This window comes from Saccoglossus kowalevskii, chromosome 2 (assembly GCF_978046115.1).
Source record: "Saccoglossus kowalevskii chromosome 2, keSacKowa6.1, whole genome shotgun sequence".
Classification (NCBI taxonomy): domain Eukaryota; kingdom Metazoa; phylum Hemichordata; class Enteropneusta; family Harrimaniidae; genus Saccoglossus; species Saccoglossus kowalevskii.
In genome coordinates, this window is record NC_140642.1 from 17,854,281 (window position 1) to 17,875,019 (window position 20,739).

The following is a 20,739-nucleotide window of genomic DNA, read 5'->3' on the forward strand; positions in this document are numbered from 1 at the left end:
AATGGTTTCATTCTTAGCGTGATATTTCCGGTGTGGTTGATGGTTATTGAAAGCGGCCTGCACCGTACACGTTTTACCATAGAGCTCAATGGACGCATAAATAAAAGGCGTGTTTATTTATAAACGGGCAAACAATTTACCTACTGCATATGAGCAAACAAAATACTTGTTCAAGGATGGACTATTGAACATAATGGGGTGCATGCGATTTAAAAAAAAAATATTTCTCTGTATTCTGCTGGGGTGTCCACGCTCTTTCCAGCTCTCTTTTTCACAGAGAATTGTTCATAGGACACCCCCTGTTTGTATTAAATCTGGGTGAAAAAGGCACCACTGTTTTAAAATCAAGAAGACTATAAAGAAACTCATTTCTACGTTGGAATTAGTGACACTCCTATGCATGTATGTGATCACCTTCAAATATTAAAATTTGCAAATAAAGAAAGACGCGGAAATGCTATTCTGAACTGGTAATGTAAAAGTAACAAAGAGAAATATCAGTTTACATTACTTGAAAATAACCCTTTTTTATTACAAGAACTGTGATAGCCATTTGTTCTATGGGTGCTACCGCTGTGACAGGAAACTACTAGTATACACTCGTTACATTTTCTTCCATTCAAAATGGTCCATTCCTTTTATCTGATGATATACTTGCTATTCAAACAACCACGCCATAAACGTTGAAACCTTGGACATTGATTTCAGTATAGGGGCGTGATTTCCGTGCTTAATCAACGGCATGCTAGTATCTGGTTAGATGGTATATCCACAACTACGTGCATTCATTAGCATCTCGATTTTGTGATGTTAGATATCATACAAATGATATTACGTGAATAACGTACTCGTCATGGCAACTCTTTGAATAGAATAATAATACGGAATATCTGTCCTGTCAAACGACACGAGTAAATTGTAGTTGCTGACAAATTTAGTGATTATATACTTGTACTATATTAGACGCTATTGAATGCCTTCACAATGCATTATACAGCGTTTGATTAAACCATTCTAATAAAAAACATTAGGCCAGATGGACATTCAAGTAATATTTCATCAACATATGTATATAAATATCTGTTTTCATGAGTATGTTTTCAAATATTTAATATTCAAATTCTTTGTAGCGGATCAAATAAATGGACAGCAGTTGATCTAAAAAATAATCATGGAATACATTTTTTTTGTTTCTGGTTATGCTAATGCCATGCCACACACTGTTCTAATTTCCTGGGACCAACATAAATAAATACACATTCAGGCGTTTTGTTAAGTGTGTATCAAATTTAATTAACACGAATAATATGTGATAAATATTCATCAGAAATGTTTATGACTATTAAAACATTACTTCAGGATTTGTCATTCCCGCGAAGACTTAAAGCGGGGGAGTCGTCACCTACGCATGCGTCAGATGACCATAGCGTGTCATTGTTTACAAACAAGTGTCTACTCATGAACCTTTGTGTTTTTAGCATGTGTTGTTATCGTCGCTTGAGACTCAATTCCCGCGCGTGCGCAGGTGACGACCATCCTGCTTTAATGACACTCGGGCTGTAAATATTTAAAAGGACAGAGCAATCCTGCTAGATGCAACTGTAACACTGTACTGCACTATCATAATATGGAAACAGTACATGTAAATGGCCTTAAACTCATCACCTCCCGACCCCCACCATCAACTCATATACTATCTGATCCATTTTGACAGCTTTATTTAAGCAATAATGAATCACCCACAGTGCCACATTGGATGAGGAGAATGATGTATGGCAAGATAATGTTTAAGGCAATCTGGACAAATTATCTGTGCTGTGGGGATTCGTTATTGTTGTTATAAATCACCACCATTAGAATTAAACAAATTCAGTTAAATTTAGGATGTTTTTGTTGAAATTACTGGTAATTTACATACGAATAGAGGTTTACATCATGTTATAAAGTAAAGCTATGACGTCATGAAAACCTCTAATTCTGATAGTGGTGATTTATAATCACCGAATAATACAGTAATTGTTTACTCTCAATATAATACTAAACTCAATATAATACAATTATTTAAACAAATTTATCATATTTTGCAATATGATAAAAACTAGTTTTCAAAAAAAAATCCACTTCGACCTCAATAAATATAACATTAACCCTTTGCTGTAATCAGTATATAACATTGTTAACCTGTATAAATCATTTCTATAAACAGTCAAGAACTTAACTAACTAATCAGGATCATCTCAAATCAGAATATACCACCGTTAACCAGGCTAGAAATGCGTTAACCAGTTAAGAGCATTGCTAACCAGTCTAGGATATCACTAACTATCCATTACCATTTTTTCAGACCAGATCAGAGTGTAGACAACTACAATGTACTCGGCTACACTAACTAGTCAGCCACAAGATAACACATACTAGTAGTAACTAGATTTTCAGTAGTTTACTATTGCTCCCTAACGGCTGGTGACACCTTATCATCTGACTGGTTGACATCTATTTAGTAGTCTTCACATACTTTATAGTTACATTTTCATCATCACCATCGCACCGAGTCCGTTTTTCTCCAAGTTGAACTTCTGTTGTATTATCAGCTACCATATAACCTGAAAGTTAAAACATATTAAAAGTATTTATAAACATACTTATACATGATAGAAGTCACACTTTGAACTGTAAATTGTATGCTCATTTTGTACACTTTCACAAGATAGTGATGACTCCTTCCATTCTTCTTCTCTCTGAAAATCATCATCCTAAATCCGGAGAGTTGGGTGATGTTCATACCTTTAGCTTGTTGCTGTTCATATTTTCTAAGTTCTTTCAGACCACCTTCTACCACTCTCCTCGGGGGATGCTTCAAGTTATTCCCTTCGCAATTGAATGTTTTCAGCCTTTTCAGTTTGGTGAAGAATAGTTCTGGAAAACACTCCAAATGATTATTTGTGACACTCACTATCCTCAGAGAGGTGACCTCCACCAAAGATGCTGGCAATTCCCTGAGTTTGTTGTCAGTTAACAACAAGTTGCGCAGTTTCCTCAAGCCATTGATTTCACTAGGGAGGGAGACGAGGTTATTACCCTGAACGTAGAGAGTTTTCAGGTTTGTCAGCTTGCATAACTCGTCCGGTAGTGAATCCAGCTTGTTGTACCCAAGATCAAGCTCTGTCAGACGTTTTAGAGAAGAGATTCCTTTAGGGATGCTATGTAAAGAGTTCCCACTCAGATTGAGCTCGACAAGAGAAGTCATCAATGGGATAACTGGTGGGAAATGATCTATCTCATTTCCCAGCAACCTCAACACCTCAAGAAGTTTCAGCTCTTTCAATTCCATGGGTAGTTTCTTCAACTGATTAGAATTGCTATACAAATATCTTAGCTTCATGAGTTTACATATAACAGGCGGCAAGACTTTGAATTTATTGCTTGATATATCCAAGTTGGATAACTTCAAATCTGCCAGTTGTGATGGTAATTTTTGTAGGTTGTTATGTTGTAAATCGAGTTGTCTCAATTCAAAGTGTTTACAAACATCTGCTGGAATATTCGAAAGTCCCCTGCAGCTTAGATGGCACTTGTCTCCTTGATATAATGGTTTGGGAGGAGAGAAGGCCATCCTAAGGAGCGTATCTGTGTGGGGGAACAAATATAAAATTCAATTAAGCTTCATGGTCAGAACCAGTCACTGAGTACTTGAACTACATGTGCTTCGCATAAGCACAATTTCTGCTGGTACTAGTAACTGCAGCTATAGTTATTCATGGACTATAGCGAGGGGGTAGTTGGTACAGGTTAAAGAAATTAAAAACAGCATTTTACAGGAAATAAAATGAAAGTTCAATTTACAGTAAAAAAAGGGTTTTTACACTTTACACAGACGAAGTAAATTCCTAATTGCATTTTACATTTTTATAATATTTTTAATAGTTTAATAATAAAATTGAACATTTGGTACGAATTACGACATTTAATCCGGAAAATGTTTTATACGCTCACAAAAAATAATATCTTTGATAAATTACGGACGAATAAAATAGCTGATTGCATGTTATACCTTGTCCATGTCTACGTATTCACGTTTTTTTATTTATTTAAATCACATTATTACGAAAATAAAAACAAATTATTACAGCTTACAAAAATACCCGTTGCCGACCCTCTAGCAAACCCTTATACGGTACGATATATTGATATATATATAGTTCTCTAACATATAATTGCGTGGAATAAAATGTTTGAAATGATATATATCCGTCGCTTCTCAAAATGTTTACCGATGACGCAAGTTTGACCCCTGCTTGACCTTTGCATCTAGTTTGCATATCTATTGTGTTTTTTAAGCGTCGGGTATCAATTACATAGACGATCGCACATTGGCGTCGACGTTTGTTGCCGGTGTTTACCCCTACCATCTGGTCTTATTCCCGGTAAACTATAATCGATGAAACTACGTATGTCATATACGCCGGTTAATGTCTAGTTGTAATGAAGGTGCACGTAAGAGCATGGAGGTATCTCCATACAGAGTAACTAAAGCTAATGGTATACCATTTGCCACACCCCTTTCAGCACCTCCTAGCACGAAATGTAACCCCAAGACGTCTGTCACACTCTAGGAGTCGAGACGCTACATGTTATAACAGTTAATGTCACATACGTACCACATACAGCCTTATATTGTGTGCCGTCGTTGATCGCAGTTCAGAAGGCTGCGTCCTATCTGTGGTCCTACTCAATAAGTCAAACAACGTCTCAGTTGCTTATCGGCTACAACACATAACGCCCTCTTCTGGCTACTGAATGCGCGTCTTTCGTTTACAATACTTATAAAATACCATTTCGGAAATGAGTTAGAACTGTTGTGATTGATTTTCTTATGGATATACAAAAACATACTAAGTAAGTTAAGTTATTTCACATCGAATGTTATTCACAATCCTTTTACTCCAAATGTTTTTGTTGCTGAATTTCGTATGCTAAAATGCAATGCTTTATTCCCAAGAACGTGTTTACGATGACAGAATTTTCAATAAACCAATCAAATACCAGATGACCATGATGGAGTTCGTTGACATTGTCGTCATCTGTAATAATATAAAACATTCGTGTTTGTAGGATCATAGAGACGATAATTTGCCTCACAAATGAGAAAAAACGGGCCTTTAAATCGAGATGTGAGATGTTTGAAGAAGTGACGTTGTGGTATCAGAAATACAAAGCGTCGGTCACCATCTGAGGCCATCTGATGTACACATAACGGTAGTGGCTGTATTCTATATAGGTCGATAGATTAAAAGTACGCGACTCCCCGAAAAACAATTAACAAGATTAATTATAAAAAAAAAAGTACACGATTAACGTACCAATTATGGAACTGGTTGTGCACATATCGGCCCAATCTGATTAAAATCGATGTAGGTATGAGGCTCCTATTTAGAGGCAACTGAGACACGATTTTCTAAGAACTGATTAACGGCAAGTCAAACTAAAAAAATCAACATATTCAAACAAAAATACGAATAAATAATATATAAAAGGTCATTAAAAAATAAGAAAAAACGATTTGGAGCCTCATACCCACATTAGATTTTAATCAGAGTGATATCGGCCAGTAGAAAACACGAGGCTGTCCGGCAACCATCGCGAGTACTATAATTTGCCAGTTTGTGGTTGTTTACTTGTAATATACTAGTATATACGTTCCGAGTTTCATTTGACTGGGGGTCAACTGTTCCAATGTGATTTGACTAATGGACACAACTCGTGGTAGATACAATCGCTTGGTTTATTGCAAAAATGATATAATAAGTATAATCTTATGACAGAGTCGGATTATGGAACAGGCATTAATGTTCCAGTGGAAATAAATACAGAAATAAGTGTATCTATAATTTGATGACAATAATGTGCAGTAAATGTCAACCAAAACAGACTATGGTCAGTAAACGCATCGGCCAAATAACTGTAAATGTACATTATAATATAAAGTAATGTTTTTGGTGTTGACTTCTATGCAAATACCCATCACCCCTATGACCCCTATATGCATACGCACGAATTCTGGATCCGAGCTGTATATGCAAAATAATTGTACAACTTATTTATATTATACACTTTTTGTTTACCTTTTCATCAGCCAATTAATAACATTGCTAACCAGTCAAGGACATTGCTAACCAGTCAAGGACATTGCTAACCAGTACACAAACATTGCTAATCAGTACACAAACATTGCTAACCAGTACACAAACATTGCTAACCAGTCAGTGACATTGCTAATCAGTACACAAACATTGCTAACCAGTACACAAACATTGCTAACCAGTACACAAACATTGCTAACCAGTCAGTGACATTGCTAACCAGTACACAAACATTGCTAACCAGTACACAAACATTGCTAACCAGTTAGTGACATTGCTAACCAGTACACAAACATTGCTAACCAGTACACAAACATTGCTAACCAGTCAGTGACATTGCTAACCAGTACACAAACATTGCTAACCAGTCAGTGACATTGCTAACCAGTAGACAAACATTGCTAACCAGTACACAAACATTGCTAACCAGTACACAAACATTGCTAACCAGTCAGTGACATTGCTAACCAGTACACAAACATTGCTAACCAGTCAGTGACATTGCTAATCAGTACACAAACATTGCTAACCAGTACACAAACATTGCTAACCAGTACACAAACATTGCTAACCAGTACACAAACATTGCTAACCAGTACACAAACAATGCTAACCAGTCAGTGACATTGCCAACCAGACAGTGAAATTGCTAACCAGTATGCAAACAATGCTAACCAGTCAACGACATTTCTAACCAGTCAACGAAATTGCTATTCAGTACACAAACATTGCTAACCAGTTAACGAAATCGCTAATCAGTACACAAACATTGCTAACCAGTCAACGACATTTCTAACCAGTCAACGAAATTGCTAAACAGTACACAAACATTGCTAACCAGTTAACGAAATCGCTAATCAGTACACAAACATTGCTAACCAGTTAACGAAATCGCTAATCAGTACACAAACATTGCTAACCAGTTAACGAAATCGCTAATCAGTACACAAACATTTCTAACCAGTCAACGAAATTGCTAATCAGTACACAAACATTGCTAACCAGTACACAAACATTGCTAACCAGTCAGTGACATTGCTAATCAGTACACAAACATTGCTAACCAGTACACAAACATTGCTAACCAGTACACAAACATTGCTAACCAGTCAGTGACATTGCTAACCAGTACACAAACATTGCTAACCAGTACACAAACATTGCTAACCAGTTAGTGACATTGCTAACCAGTACACAAACATTGCTAACCAGTACACAAACATTGCTAACCAGTACACAAACATTGCTAACCAGTCAGTGACATTGCTAACCAGTACACAAACATTGCTAACCAGTCAGTGACATTGCTAATCAGTACACAAACATTGCTAACCAGTCAGTGACATTGCTAACCAGTACACAAACATTGCTAACCAGCCAGTGACATTGCTAATCAGTACACAAACATTGCTAACCAGTCAGTGACATTGCTAACCAGTACACAAACATTGCTAACCAGTCAGTGACATTGCTAACCAGTACACAAACATTGCTAACCAGTACACAAACATTGCTAACCAGTCAGTGACATTGCTAACCAGTACACAAACATTGCTAACCAGTCAGTGACATTGCTAATCAGTACACAAACATTGCTAACCAGTACACAAACATTGCTAACCAGTACACAAACATTGCTAACCAGTCAGTGACATTGCTAACCAGTACACAAACATTGCTAACCAGTACACAAACATTGCTAACCAGTCAGTGACATTGCTAACCAGTACACAAACATTGCTAACCAGTACACAAACATTTCTAACCAGTTAGTAACATTGCTAACCAGTACACAAACATTGCTAACCAGTACACAAACATTGCTAACCAGTACACAAACATTGCTAACCAGTACACAAACATTGCTAACCAGTACACAAACAATGCTAACCAGTCAGTGACATTGCCAACCAGTCAGTGACATTGCTAACCAGTACGCAAACAATGCTAACCAGTCAACGACATTTCTAACCAGTCAACGAAATTGCTATTCAGTACACAAACATTGCTAACCAGTTAACGAAATCGCTAATCAGTACACAAACATTGCTAACCAGTTAACGAAATCGCTAATCAGTACACAAACATTTCTAACCAGTCAACGAAATTGCTAATCAGTACACAAAAATTGCTAACCAGTCAACGAAATCGCTAATCAGTACACAAACATTGCTAACCAGTCAACGACATTTCTAACCAGTCAACGAAATTGCTAATCAGTACACAAACATTGCTAATCAGTACACAAACATTGCTAACCAGTTAGTGACATTGCTAACCAGTACACAAACATTGCTAACAAGTACACAAACATTGCTAACCAGTACACAAACATTGCTAACCAGTCAGTGACATTGCTAACCAGTACACAAACATTGCTAACCAGTCAGTGACATTGCTAACCAGTACACAAACATTGCTAACCAGTCAGTGACATTGCTAATCAGTACACAAACATTGCTAACCAGTACACAAACATTGCTAACCAGTACACAAACATTGCTAACCAGTCAGTGACATTGCTAACCAGTACACAAACATTGCTAACCAGTACACAAACATTTCTAACCAGTTAGTGACATTGCTAACCAGTAGACAAACATTGCTAACCAGTACACAAACATTGCTAACCAGTCAACGACATTTCTAACCAGTCAACGAAATTGCTAAACAGTACACAAACATTGCTAACCAGTTAACGAAATCGCTAATCAGTACACAAACATTGCTAACCAGTTAACGAAATCGCTAATCAGTACACAAACATTGCTAACCAGTTAACGAAATCGCTAATCAGTACACAAACATTTCTAACCAGTCAACGAAATTGCTAATCAGTACACAAACATTGCTAACCAGTACACAAACATTGCTAACCAGTCAGTGACATTGCTAATCAGTACACAAACATTGCTAACCAGTACACAAACATTGCTAACCAGTACACAAACATTGCTAACCAGTCAGTGACATTGCTAACCAGTACACAAACATTGCTAACCAGTACACAAACATTGCTAACCAGTTAGTGACATTGCTAACCAGTACACAAACATTGCTAACCAGTACACAAACATTGCTAACCAGTACACAAACATTGCTAACCAGTCAGTGACATTGCTAACCAGTACACAAACATTGCTAACCAGTCAGTGACATTGCTAATCAGTACACAAACATTGCTAACCAGTCAGTGACATTGCTAACCAGTACACAAACATTGCTAACCAGCCAGTGACATTGCTAATCAGTACACAAACATTGCTAACCAGTCAGTGACATTGCTAACCAGTACACAAACATTGCTAACCAGTCAGTGACATTGCTAACCAGTACACAAACATTGCTAACCAGTACACAAACATTGCTAACCAGTCAGTGACATTGCTAACCAGTACACAAACATTGCTAACCAGTCAGTGACATTGCTAATCAGTACACAAACATTGCTAACCAGTACACAAACATTGCTAACCAGTACACAAACATTGCTAACCAGTCAGTGACATTGCTAACCAGTACACAAACATTGCTAACCAGTACACAAACATTGCTAACCAGTCAGTGACATTGCTAACCAGTACACAAACATTGCTAACCAGTACACAAACATTTCTAACCAGTTAGTAACATTGCTAACCAGTACACAAACATTGCTAACCAGTACACAAACATTGCTAACCAGTACACAAACATTGCTAACCAGTACACAAACATTGCTAACCAGTACACAAACAATGCTAACCAGTCAGTGACATTGCCAACCAGTCAGTGACATTGCTAACCAGTACGCAAACAATGCTAACCAGTCAACGACATTTCTAACCAGTCAACGAAATTGCTATTCAGTACACAAACATTGCTAACCAGTTAACGAAATCGCTAATCAGTACACAAACATTGCTAACCAGTTAACGAAATCGCTAATCAGTACACAAACATTTCTAACCAGTCAACGAAATTGCTAATCAGTACACAAAAATTGCTAACCAGTCAACGAAATCGCTAATCAGTACACAAACATTGCTAACCAGTCAACGACATTTCTAACCAGTCAACGAAATTGCTAATCAGTACACAAACATTGCTAATCAGTACACAAACATTGCTAACCAGTTAGTGACATTGCTAACCAGTACACAAACATTGCTAACAAGTACACAAACATTGCTAACCAGTACACAAACATTGCTAACCAGTCAGTGACATTGCTAACCAGTACACAAACATTGCTAACCAGTCAGTGACATTGCTAACCAGTACACAAACATTGCTAACCAGTCAGTGACATTGCTAATCAGTACACAAACATTGCTAACCAGTACACAAACATTGCTAACCAGTACACAAACATTGCTAACCAGTCAGTGACATTGCTAACCAGTACACAAACATTGCTAACCAGTACACAAACATTTCTAACCAGTTAGTGACATTGCTAACCAGTACACAAACATTGCTAACCAGTACACAAACATTGCTAACCAGTACACAAACATTGCTAACCAGTACACAAACAATGCTAACCAGTCAGTGACATTGCCAACCAGTCAGTGACATTGCTAACCAGTACACAAACAATGCTAACCAGTCAACGACATTTCTAACCAGTCAACGAAATTGCTATTCAGTACACAAACATTGCTAACCAGTTAACGAAATCGCTAATCAGTACACAAACATTGCTAACCAGTCAACGAAATCGCTAATCAGTACACAAACATTGCTAACCAGTACACAAACATTTCTAACCAGTCAACGAAATTGCTAATCAGTACACAAACATTGCTAACCAGTCAACGAAATCGCTAATCAGTACACAAACATTGCTAACCAGTCAACGAAATCGCTAATCAGTACACAAACATTGCTAACCAGTACACAAACATTTCTAACCAGTCAACGAAATTGCTAATCAGTACACAAACATTGCTAACCAGTCAACGAAATCGCTAATCAGTACACAAACATTGCTAACCAGTCAATGACATTTCTAACCAGTCAACGAAATTGCTAATCAGTACACAAACATTGCTAATCAGTACACAAACATTGCTAACCAGTACACAAATATTGCTAACCAGTCAGTGACATTGCTAACCAGTAGACAAACATTGCTAACCAGTACACAAACATTGCTAATCAGTCAACGAAATTTCTAACCAGTCAACGAAATTTCTAACCAGTCACGAAATTGCTAATCAGTACACAAACATTGCTAACCAGTCAACGACATTTCTAACCAGTCAACGAAATTGCTAATCAGTACACAAACATTGCTAACCAGTCAACGAAATCGCTAATCAGTACACAAACATTGCTAACCAGTACACAAACATTTCTAACCAGTCAACGAAATTGCTAATCAGTACACAAACATTGCTAACCAGTCAACGAAATCGCTAATCAGTACACAAACATTGCTAACCAGTACACAAACATTTCTAACCAGTCAACGAAATTGCTAATCAGTACACAAACATTGCTAACCAGTCAACGAAATCGCTAATCAGTACACAAACATTGCTAACCAGTCAATGACATTTCTAACCAGTCAACGAAATTGCTAATCAGTACACAAACATTGCTAATCAGTACACAAACATTGCTAACCAGTACACAAATATTGCTAACCAGTCAGTGACATTGCTAACCAGTAGACAAACATTGCTAACCAGTACACAAACATTGCTAATCAGTCAACGACATTTCTAACCAGTCAACGAAATTGCTAATCAGTACACAAACATTGCTAACCAGTCAACGAAATCGCTAATCAGTACACAAACATTGCTAACCAGTACACAAACATTTCTAACCAGTCAACGAAATTTCTAACCAGTCACGAAATTGCTAATCAGTACACAAACATTGCTAACCAGTCAACGACATTTCTAACCAGTCAACGAAATTGCTAATCAGTACACAAACATTGCTAACCAGTCAACGAAATCGCTAATCAGTACACAAACATTGCTAACCAGTACACAAACATTTCTAACCAGTCAACGAAATTGCTAATCAGTACACAAACATTGCTAACCAGTCAACGAAATCGCTAATCAGTACACAAACATTGCTAACCAGTCAATGACATTTCTAACCAGTCAACGAAATTGCTAATCAGTACACAAACATTGCTAATCAGTACACAAACATTGCTAACCAGTACACAAATATTGCTAACCAGTCAGTGACATTGCTAACCAGTAGACAAACATTGCTAACCAGTACACAAACATTGCTAATCAGTCAACGAAATTTCTAACCAGTCAACGAAATTTCTAACCAGTCACGAAATTGCTAATCAGTACACAAACATTGCTAATCAGTCAACGAAATTTCTAACCAGTCACGAAATTGCTAATCAGTACACAAACATTGCTGACCAGACATTTCTAACCAGTCAACGAAATTGTTAATCAGTACACAAACATTGCTAACCAGTACACAAACATTGCTAACCAGTACACAAACATTGCTAACCAGTACACAAACATTGCTAACCAGTCAGTGACATTGCTAACCAGTACACAAACATTGCTAACCGGTCAGTGACATTGCTAACCAGTACACAAACATTGCTAACCAGTCAGTGACATTGCCAACCAGTCAGTGACATTGCTAACCAGTACACAAACATTGCTAACTAGTCAACGAAATTGCTAATCAGAACACAAACATTGCTAACCAGTACACAAACATTGCTAACCAGTACACAACCATTGCTAACCAGTCAGTGACATTGCTAACCAGTACACAAACATTGCTAACCAGTCAACGGCATTGCTAACCAGTACACAAACATTGCTAATCAGTCAACGAAATTTCTAACCAGTCAACGAAATTTCTAACCAGTCACGAAATTGCTAATCAGTACACAAACATTGCTAATCAGTCAACGAAAATTCTAACCAGTCACGAAATTGCTAATCAGTACACAAACATTGCTAACCAGACATTTCTAACCAGTCAACGAAATTGTTAATCAGCACACAAACATTGCTAACCAGTACACAAACATTGCTAACCAGTACACAAACATTGCTAACCAGTACACAAACATTGCTAACCAGTCAGTGACATTGCTAACCAGTACACAAACATTGCTAACCAGTCAGTGACATTGCTAACCAGTACACAAACATTGCTAACCAGTACACAAACATTGCTAACCAGTACACAAACATTGCTAACCAGTACACAAACATTGCTAACCAGTCAGTGACATTGCTAACCAGTACACAAACATTGCTAACCAGTAGACAAACATTGCTAACCAGTACACAAACATTGCTAACCAGTACACAAACATTGCTAACCAGTCAGTGACATTGCTAACCAGTACACAAACATTGCTAACTAGTCAACGAAATTGCTAATCAGAACACAAACATTGCTAACCAGTACACAAACATTGCTAACCAGTACACAAACATTGCTAACCAGTCAGTGACATTGCTAATCAGTACACAAACATTGCTAACCAGTACACAAACATTGCTAACCAGTACACAAACATTGCTAACCAGTCAGTGACATTGCTAACCAGTACACAAACATTGCTAACCAGTACACAAACATTGCTAACCAGTTAGTGACATTGCTAACCAGTACACAAACATTGCTAACCAGTACACAAACATTGCTAACCAGTCAGTGACATTGCTAACCAGTACACAAACATTGCTAACCAGTCAGTGACATTGCTAACCAGTAGACAAACATTGCTAACCAGTACACAAACATTGCTAACCAGTACACAAACATTGCTAACCAGTCAGTGACATTGCTAACCAGTACACAAACATTGCTAACCAGTCAGTGACATTGCTAATCAGTACACAAACATTGCTAACCAGTACACAAACATTGCTAACCAGTACACAAACATTGCTAACCAGTACACAAACATTGCTAACCAGTACACAAACAATGCTAACCAGTCAGTGACATTGCCAACCAGACAGTGAAATTGCTAACCAGTATGCAAACAATGCTAACCAGTCAACGACATTTCTAACCAGTCAACGAAATTGCTATTCAGTACACAAACATTGCTAACCAGTTAACGAAATCGCTAATCAGTACACAAACATTGCTAACCAGTCAACGACATTTCTAACCAGTCAACGAAATTGCTAAACAGTACACAAACATTGCTAACCAGTTAACGAAATCGCTAATCAGTACACAAACATTGCTAACCAGTTAACGAAATCGCTAATCAGTACACAAACATTGCTAACCAGTTAACGAAATCGCTAATCAGTACACAAACATTTCTAACCAGTCAACGAAATTGCTAATCAGTACACAAACATTGCTAACCAGTACACAAACATTGCTAACCAGTCAGTGACATTGCTAATCAGTACACAAACATTGCTAACCAGTACACAAACATTGCTAACCAGTACACAAACATTGCTAACCAGTCAGTGACATTGCTAACCAGTACACAAACATTGCTAACCAGTACACAAACATTGCTAACCAGTTAGTGACATTGCTAACCAGTACACAAACATTGCTAACCAGTACACAAACATTGCTAACCAGTACACAAACATTGCTAACCAGTCAGTGACATTGCTAACCAGTACACAAACATTGCTAACCAGTCAGTGACATTGCTAATCAGTACACAAACATTGCTAACCAGTCAGTGACATTGCTAACCAGTACACAAACATTGCTAACCAGCCAGTGACATTGCTAATCAGTACACAAACATTGCTAACCAGTCAGTGACATTGCTAACCAGTACACAAACATTGCTAACCAGTCAGTGACATTGCTAACCAGTACACAAACATTGCTAACCAGTACACAAACATTGCTAACCAGTCAGTGACATTGCTAACCAGTACACAAACATTGCTAACCAGTCAGTGACATTGCTAATCAGTACACAAACATTGCTAACCAGTACACAAACATTGCTAACCAGTACACAAACATTGCTAACCAGTCAGTGACATTGCTAACCAGTACACAAACATTGCTAACCAGTACACAAACATTGCTAACCAGTCAGTGACATTGCTAACCAGTACACAAACATTGCTAACCAGTACACAAACATTTCTAACCAGTTAGTAACATTGCTAACCAGTACACAAACATTGCTAACCAGTACACAAACATTGCTAACCAGTACACAAACATTGCTAACCAGTACACAAACATTGCTAACCAGTACACAAACAATGCTAACCAGTCAGTGACATTGCCAACCAGTCAGTGACATTGCTAACCAGTACGCAAACAATGCTAACCAGTCAACGACATTTCTAACCAGTCAACGAAATTGCTATTCAGTACACAAACATTGCTAACCAGTTAACGAAATCGCTAATCAGTACACAAACATTGCTAACCAGTTAACGAAATCGCTAATCAGTACACAAACATTTCTAACCAGTCAACGAAATTGCTAATCAGTACACAAAAATTGCTAACCAGTCAACGAAATCGCTAATCAGTACACAAACATTGCTAACCAGTCAACGACATTTCTAACCAGTCAACGAAATTGCTAATCAGTACACAAACATTGCTAATCAGTACACAAACATTGCTAACCAGTTAGTGACATTGCTAACCAGTACACAAACATTGCTAACAAGTACACAAACATTGCTAACCAGTACACAAACATTGCTAACCAGTCAGTGACATTGCTAACCAGTACACAAACATTGCTAACCAGTCAGTGACATTGCTAACCAGTACACAAACATTGCTAACCAGTCAGTGACATTGCTAATCAGTACACAAACATTGCTAACCAGTACACAAACATTGCTAACCAGTACACAAACATTGCTAACCAGTCAGTGACATTGCTAACCAGTACACAAACATTGCTAACCAGTACACAAACATTTCTAACCAGTTAGTGACATTGCTAACCAGTAGACAAACATTGCTAACCAGTACACAAACATTGCTAACCAGTCAACGACATTTCTAACCAGTCAACGAAATTGCTAAACAGTACACAAACATTGCTAACCAGTTAACGAAATCGCTAATCAGTACACAAACATTGCTAACCAGTTAACGAAATCGCTAATCAGTACACAAACATTGCTAACCAGTTAACGAAATCGCTAATCAGTACACAAACATTTCTAACCAGTCAACGAAATTGCTAATCAGTACACAAACATTGCTAACCAGTACACAAACATTGCTAACCAGTCAGTGACATTGCTAATCAGTACACAAACATTGCTAACCAGTACACAAACATTGCTAACCAGTACACAAACATTGCTAACCAGTCAGTGACATTGCTAACCAGTACACAAACATTGCTAACCAGTACACAAACATTGCTAACCAGTTAGTGACATTGCTAACCAGTACACAAACATTGCTAACCAGTACACAAACATTGCTAACCAGTACACAAACATTGCTAACCAGTCAGTGACATTGCTAACCAGTACACAAACATTGCTAACCAGTCAGTGACATTGCTAATCAGTACACAAACATTGCTAACCAGTCAGTGACATTGCTAACCAGTACACAAACATTGCTAACCAGCCAGTGACATTGCTAATCAGTACACAAACATTGCTAACCAGTCAGTGACATTGCTAACCAGTACACAAACATTGCTAACCAGTCAGTGACATTGCTAACCAGTACACAAACATTGCTAACCAGTACACAAACATTGCTAACCAGTCAGTGACATTGCTAACCAGTACACAAACATTGCTAACCAGTCAGTGACATTGCTAATCAGTACACAAACATTGCTAACCAGTACACAAACATTGCTAACCAGTACACAAACATTGCTAACCAGTCAGTGACATTGCTAACCAGTACACAAACATTGCTAACCAGTACACAAACATTGCTAACCAGTCAGTGACATTGCTAACCAGTACACAAACATTGCTAACCAGTACACAAACATTTCTAACCAGTTAGTAACATTGCTAACCAGTACACAAACATTGCTAACCAGTACACAAACATTGCTAACCAGTACACAAACATTGCTAACCAGTACACAAACATTGCTAACCAGTACACAAACAATGCTAACCAGTCAGTGACATTGCCAACCAGTCAGTGACATTGCTAACCAGTACGCAAACAATGCTAACCAGTCAACGACATTTCTAACCAGTCAACGAAATTGCTATTCAGTACACAAACATTGCTAACCAGTTAACGAAATCGCTAATCAGTACACAAACATTGCTAACCAGTTAACGAAATCGCTAATCAGTACACAAACATTTCTAACCAGTCAACGAAATTGCTAATCAGTACACAAAAATTGCTAACCAGTCAACGAAATCGCTAATCAGTACACAAACATTGCTAACCAGTCAACGACATTTCTAACCAGTCAACGAAATTGCTAATCAGTACACAAACATTGCTAATCAGTACACAAACATTGCTAACCAGTTAGTGACATTGCTAACCAGTACACAAACATTGCTAACAAGTACACAAACATTGCTAACCAGTACACAAACATTGCTAACCAGTCAGTGACATTGCTAACCAGTACACAAACATTGCTAACCAGTCAGTGACATTGCTAACCAGTACACAAACATTGCTAACCAGTCAGTGACATTGCTAATCAGTACACAAACATTGCTAACCAGTACACAAACATTGCTAACCAGTACACAAACATTGCTAACCAGTCAGTGACATTGCTAACCAGTACACAAACATTGCTAACCAGTACACAAACATTTCTAACCAGTTAGTGACATTGCTAACCAGTACACAAACATTGCTAACCAGTACACAAACATTGCTAACCAGTACACAAACATTGCTAACCAGTACACAAACAATGCTAACCAGTCAGTGACATTGCCAACCAGTCAGTGACATTGCTAACCAGTACACAAACAATGCTAACCAGTCAACGACATTTCTAACCAGTCAACGAAATTGCTATTCAGTACACAAACATTGCTAACCAGTTAACGAAATCGCTAATCAGTACACAAACATTGCTAACCAGTCAACGAAATCGCTAATCAGTACACAAACATTGCTAACCAGTACACAAACATTTCTAACCAGTCAACGAAATTGCTAATCAGTACACAAACATTGCTAACCAGTCAACGAAATCGCTAATCAGTACACAAACATTGCTAACCAGTCAACGAAATCGCTAATCAGTACACAAACATTGCTAACCAGTACACAAACATTTCTAACCAGTCAACGAAATTGCTAATCAGTACACAAACATTGCTAACCAGTCAACGAAATCGCTAATCAGTACACAAACATTGCTAACCAGTCAATGACATTTCTAACCAGTCAACGAAATTGCTAATCAGTACACAAACATTGCTAATCAGTACACAAACATTGCTAACCAGTACACAAATATTGCTAACCAGTCAGTGACATTGCTAACCAGTAGACAAACATTGCTAACCAGTACACAAACATTGCTAATCAGTCAACGAAATTTCTAACCAGTCAACGAAATTTCTAACCAGTCACGAAATTGCTAATCAGTACACAAACATTGCTAACCAGTCAACGACATTTCTAACCAGTCAACGAAATTGCTAATCAGTACACAAACATTGCTAACCAGTCAACGAAATCGCTAATCAGTACACAAACATTGCTAACCAGTACACAAACATTTCTAACCAGTCAACGAAATTGCTAATCAGTACACAAACATTGCTAACCAGTCAACGAAATCGCTAATCAGTACACAAACATTGCTAACCAGTACACAAACATTTCTAACCAGTCAACGAAATTGCTAATCAGTACACAAACATTGCTAACCAGTCAACGAAATCGCTAATCAGTACACAAACATTGCTAACCAGTCAATGACATTTCTAACCAGTCAACGAAATTGCTAATCAGTACACAAACATTGCTAATCAGTACACAAACATTGCTAACCAGTACACAAATATTGCTAACCAGTCAGTGACATTGCTAACCAGTAGACAAACATTGCTAACCAGTACACAAACATTGCTAATCAGTCAACGACATTTCTAACCAGTCAACGAAATTGCTAATCAGTACACAAACATTGCTAACCAGTCAACGAAATCGCTAATCAGTACACAAACATTGCTAACCAGTACACAAACATTTCTAACCAGTCAACGAAATTTCTAACCAGTCACGAAATTGCTAATCAGTACACAAACATTGCTAACCAGTCAACGACATTTCTAACCAGTCAACGAAATTGCTAATCAGTACACAAACATTGCTAACCAGTCAACGAAATCGCTAATCAGTACACAAACATTGCTAACCAGTACACAAACATTTCTAACCAGTCAACGAAATTGCTAATCAGTACACAAACATTGCTAACCAGTCAACGAAATCGCTAATCAGTACACAAACATTGCTAACCAGTCAATGACATTTCTAACCAGTCAACGAAATTGCTAATCAGTACACAAACATTGCTAATCAGTACACAAACATTGCTAACCAGTACACAAATATTGCTAACCAGTCAGTGACATTGCTAACCAGTAGACAAACATTGCTAACCAGTACACAAACATTGCTAATCAGTCAACGAAATTTCTAACCAGTCAACGAAATTTCTAACCAGTCACGAAATTGCTAATCAGTACACAAACATTGCTAATCAGTCAACGAAATTTCTAACCAGTCACGAAATTGCTAATCAGTACACAAACATTGCTGACCAGACATTTCTAACCAGTCAACGAAATTGTTAATCAGTACACAAACATTGCTAACCAGTACACAAACATTGCTAACCAGTACACAAACATTGCTAACCAGTACACAAACATTGCTAACCAGTCAGTGACATTGCTAACCAGTACACAAACATTGCTAACCGGTCAGTGACATTGCTAACCAGTACACAAACATTGCTAACCAGTCAGTGACATTGCCAACCAGTCAGTGACATTGCTAACCAGTACACAAACATTGCTAACTAGTCAACGAAATTGCTAATCAGAACACAAACATTGCTAACCAGTACACAAACATTGCTAACCAGTACACAACCATTGCTAACCAGTCAGTGACATTGCTAACCAGTACACAAACATTGCTAACCAGTCAACGGCATTGCTAACCAGTACACAAACATTGCTAATCAGTCAACGAAATTTCTAACCAGTCAACGAAATTTCTAACCAGTCACGAAATTGCTAATCAGTACACAAACATTGCTAATCAGTCAACGAAAATTCTAACCAGTCACGAAATTGCTAATCAGTACACAAACATTGCTAACCAGACATTTCTAACCAGTCAACGAAATTGTTAATCAGCACACAAACATTGCTAACCAGTACACAAACATTGCTAACCAGTACACAAACATTGCTAACCAGTACACAAACATTGCTAACCAGTCAGTGACATTGCTAACCAGTACACAAACATTGCTAACCAGTCAGTGACATTGCTAACCAGTACACAAACATTGCTAACCAGTACACAAACATTGCTAACCAGTACACAAACATTGCTAACCAGTACACAAACATTGCTAACCAGTCAGTGACATTGCTAACCAGTACACAAACATTGCTAACCAGTAGACAAA

General features: G+C 37.7%; 1 protein-coding gene across 1 annotated transcript; it reads right to left on the minus strand.

Annotated features, from left to right (window-relative positions):
• Positions 1-1,267: 1,267 nt before the first annotated feature.
• Positions 1,268-4,727, minus strand: LOC146748251 (uncharacterized). The gene is made up of 3 exons (XM_085506665.1): positions 4,659-4,727; positions 2,785-3,627; positions 1,268-2,603 (listed from the first exon to the last, which is right to left on the minus strand). The coding sequence occupies exons 2-3, from the start codon at positions 3,611-3,613 to the stop codon at positions 2,494-2,496; spliced, it is 939 nt and encodes a 312-aa protein (XP_085362791.1). The 5' UTR covers positions 3,614-3,627; positions 4,659-4,727; the 3' UTR covers positions 1,268-2,493.
• Positions 4,728-20,739: the final 16,012 nt, after the last annotated feature.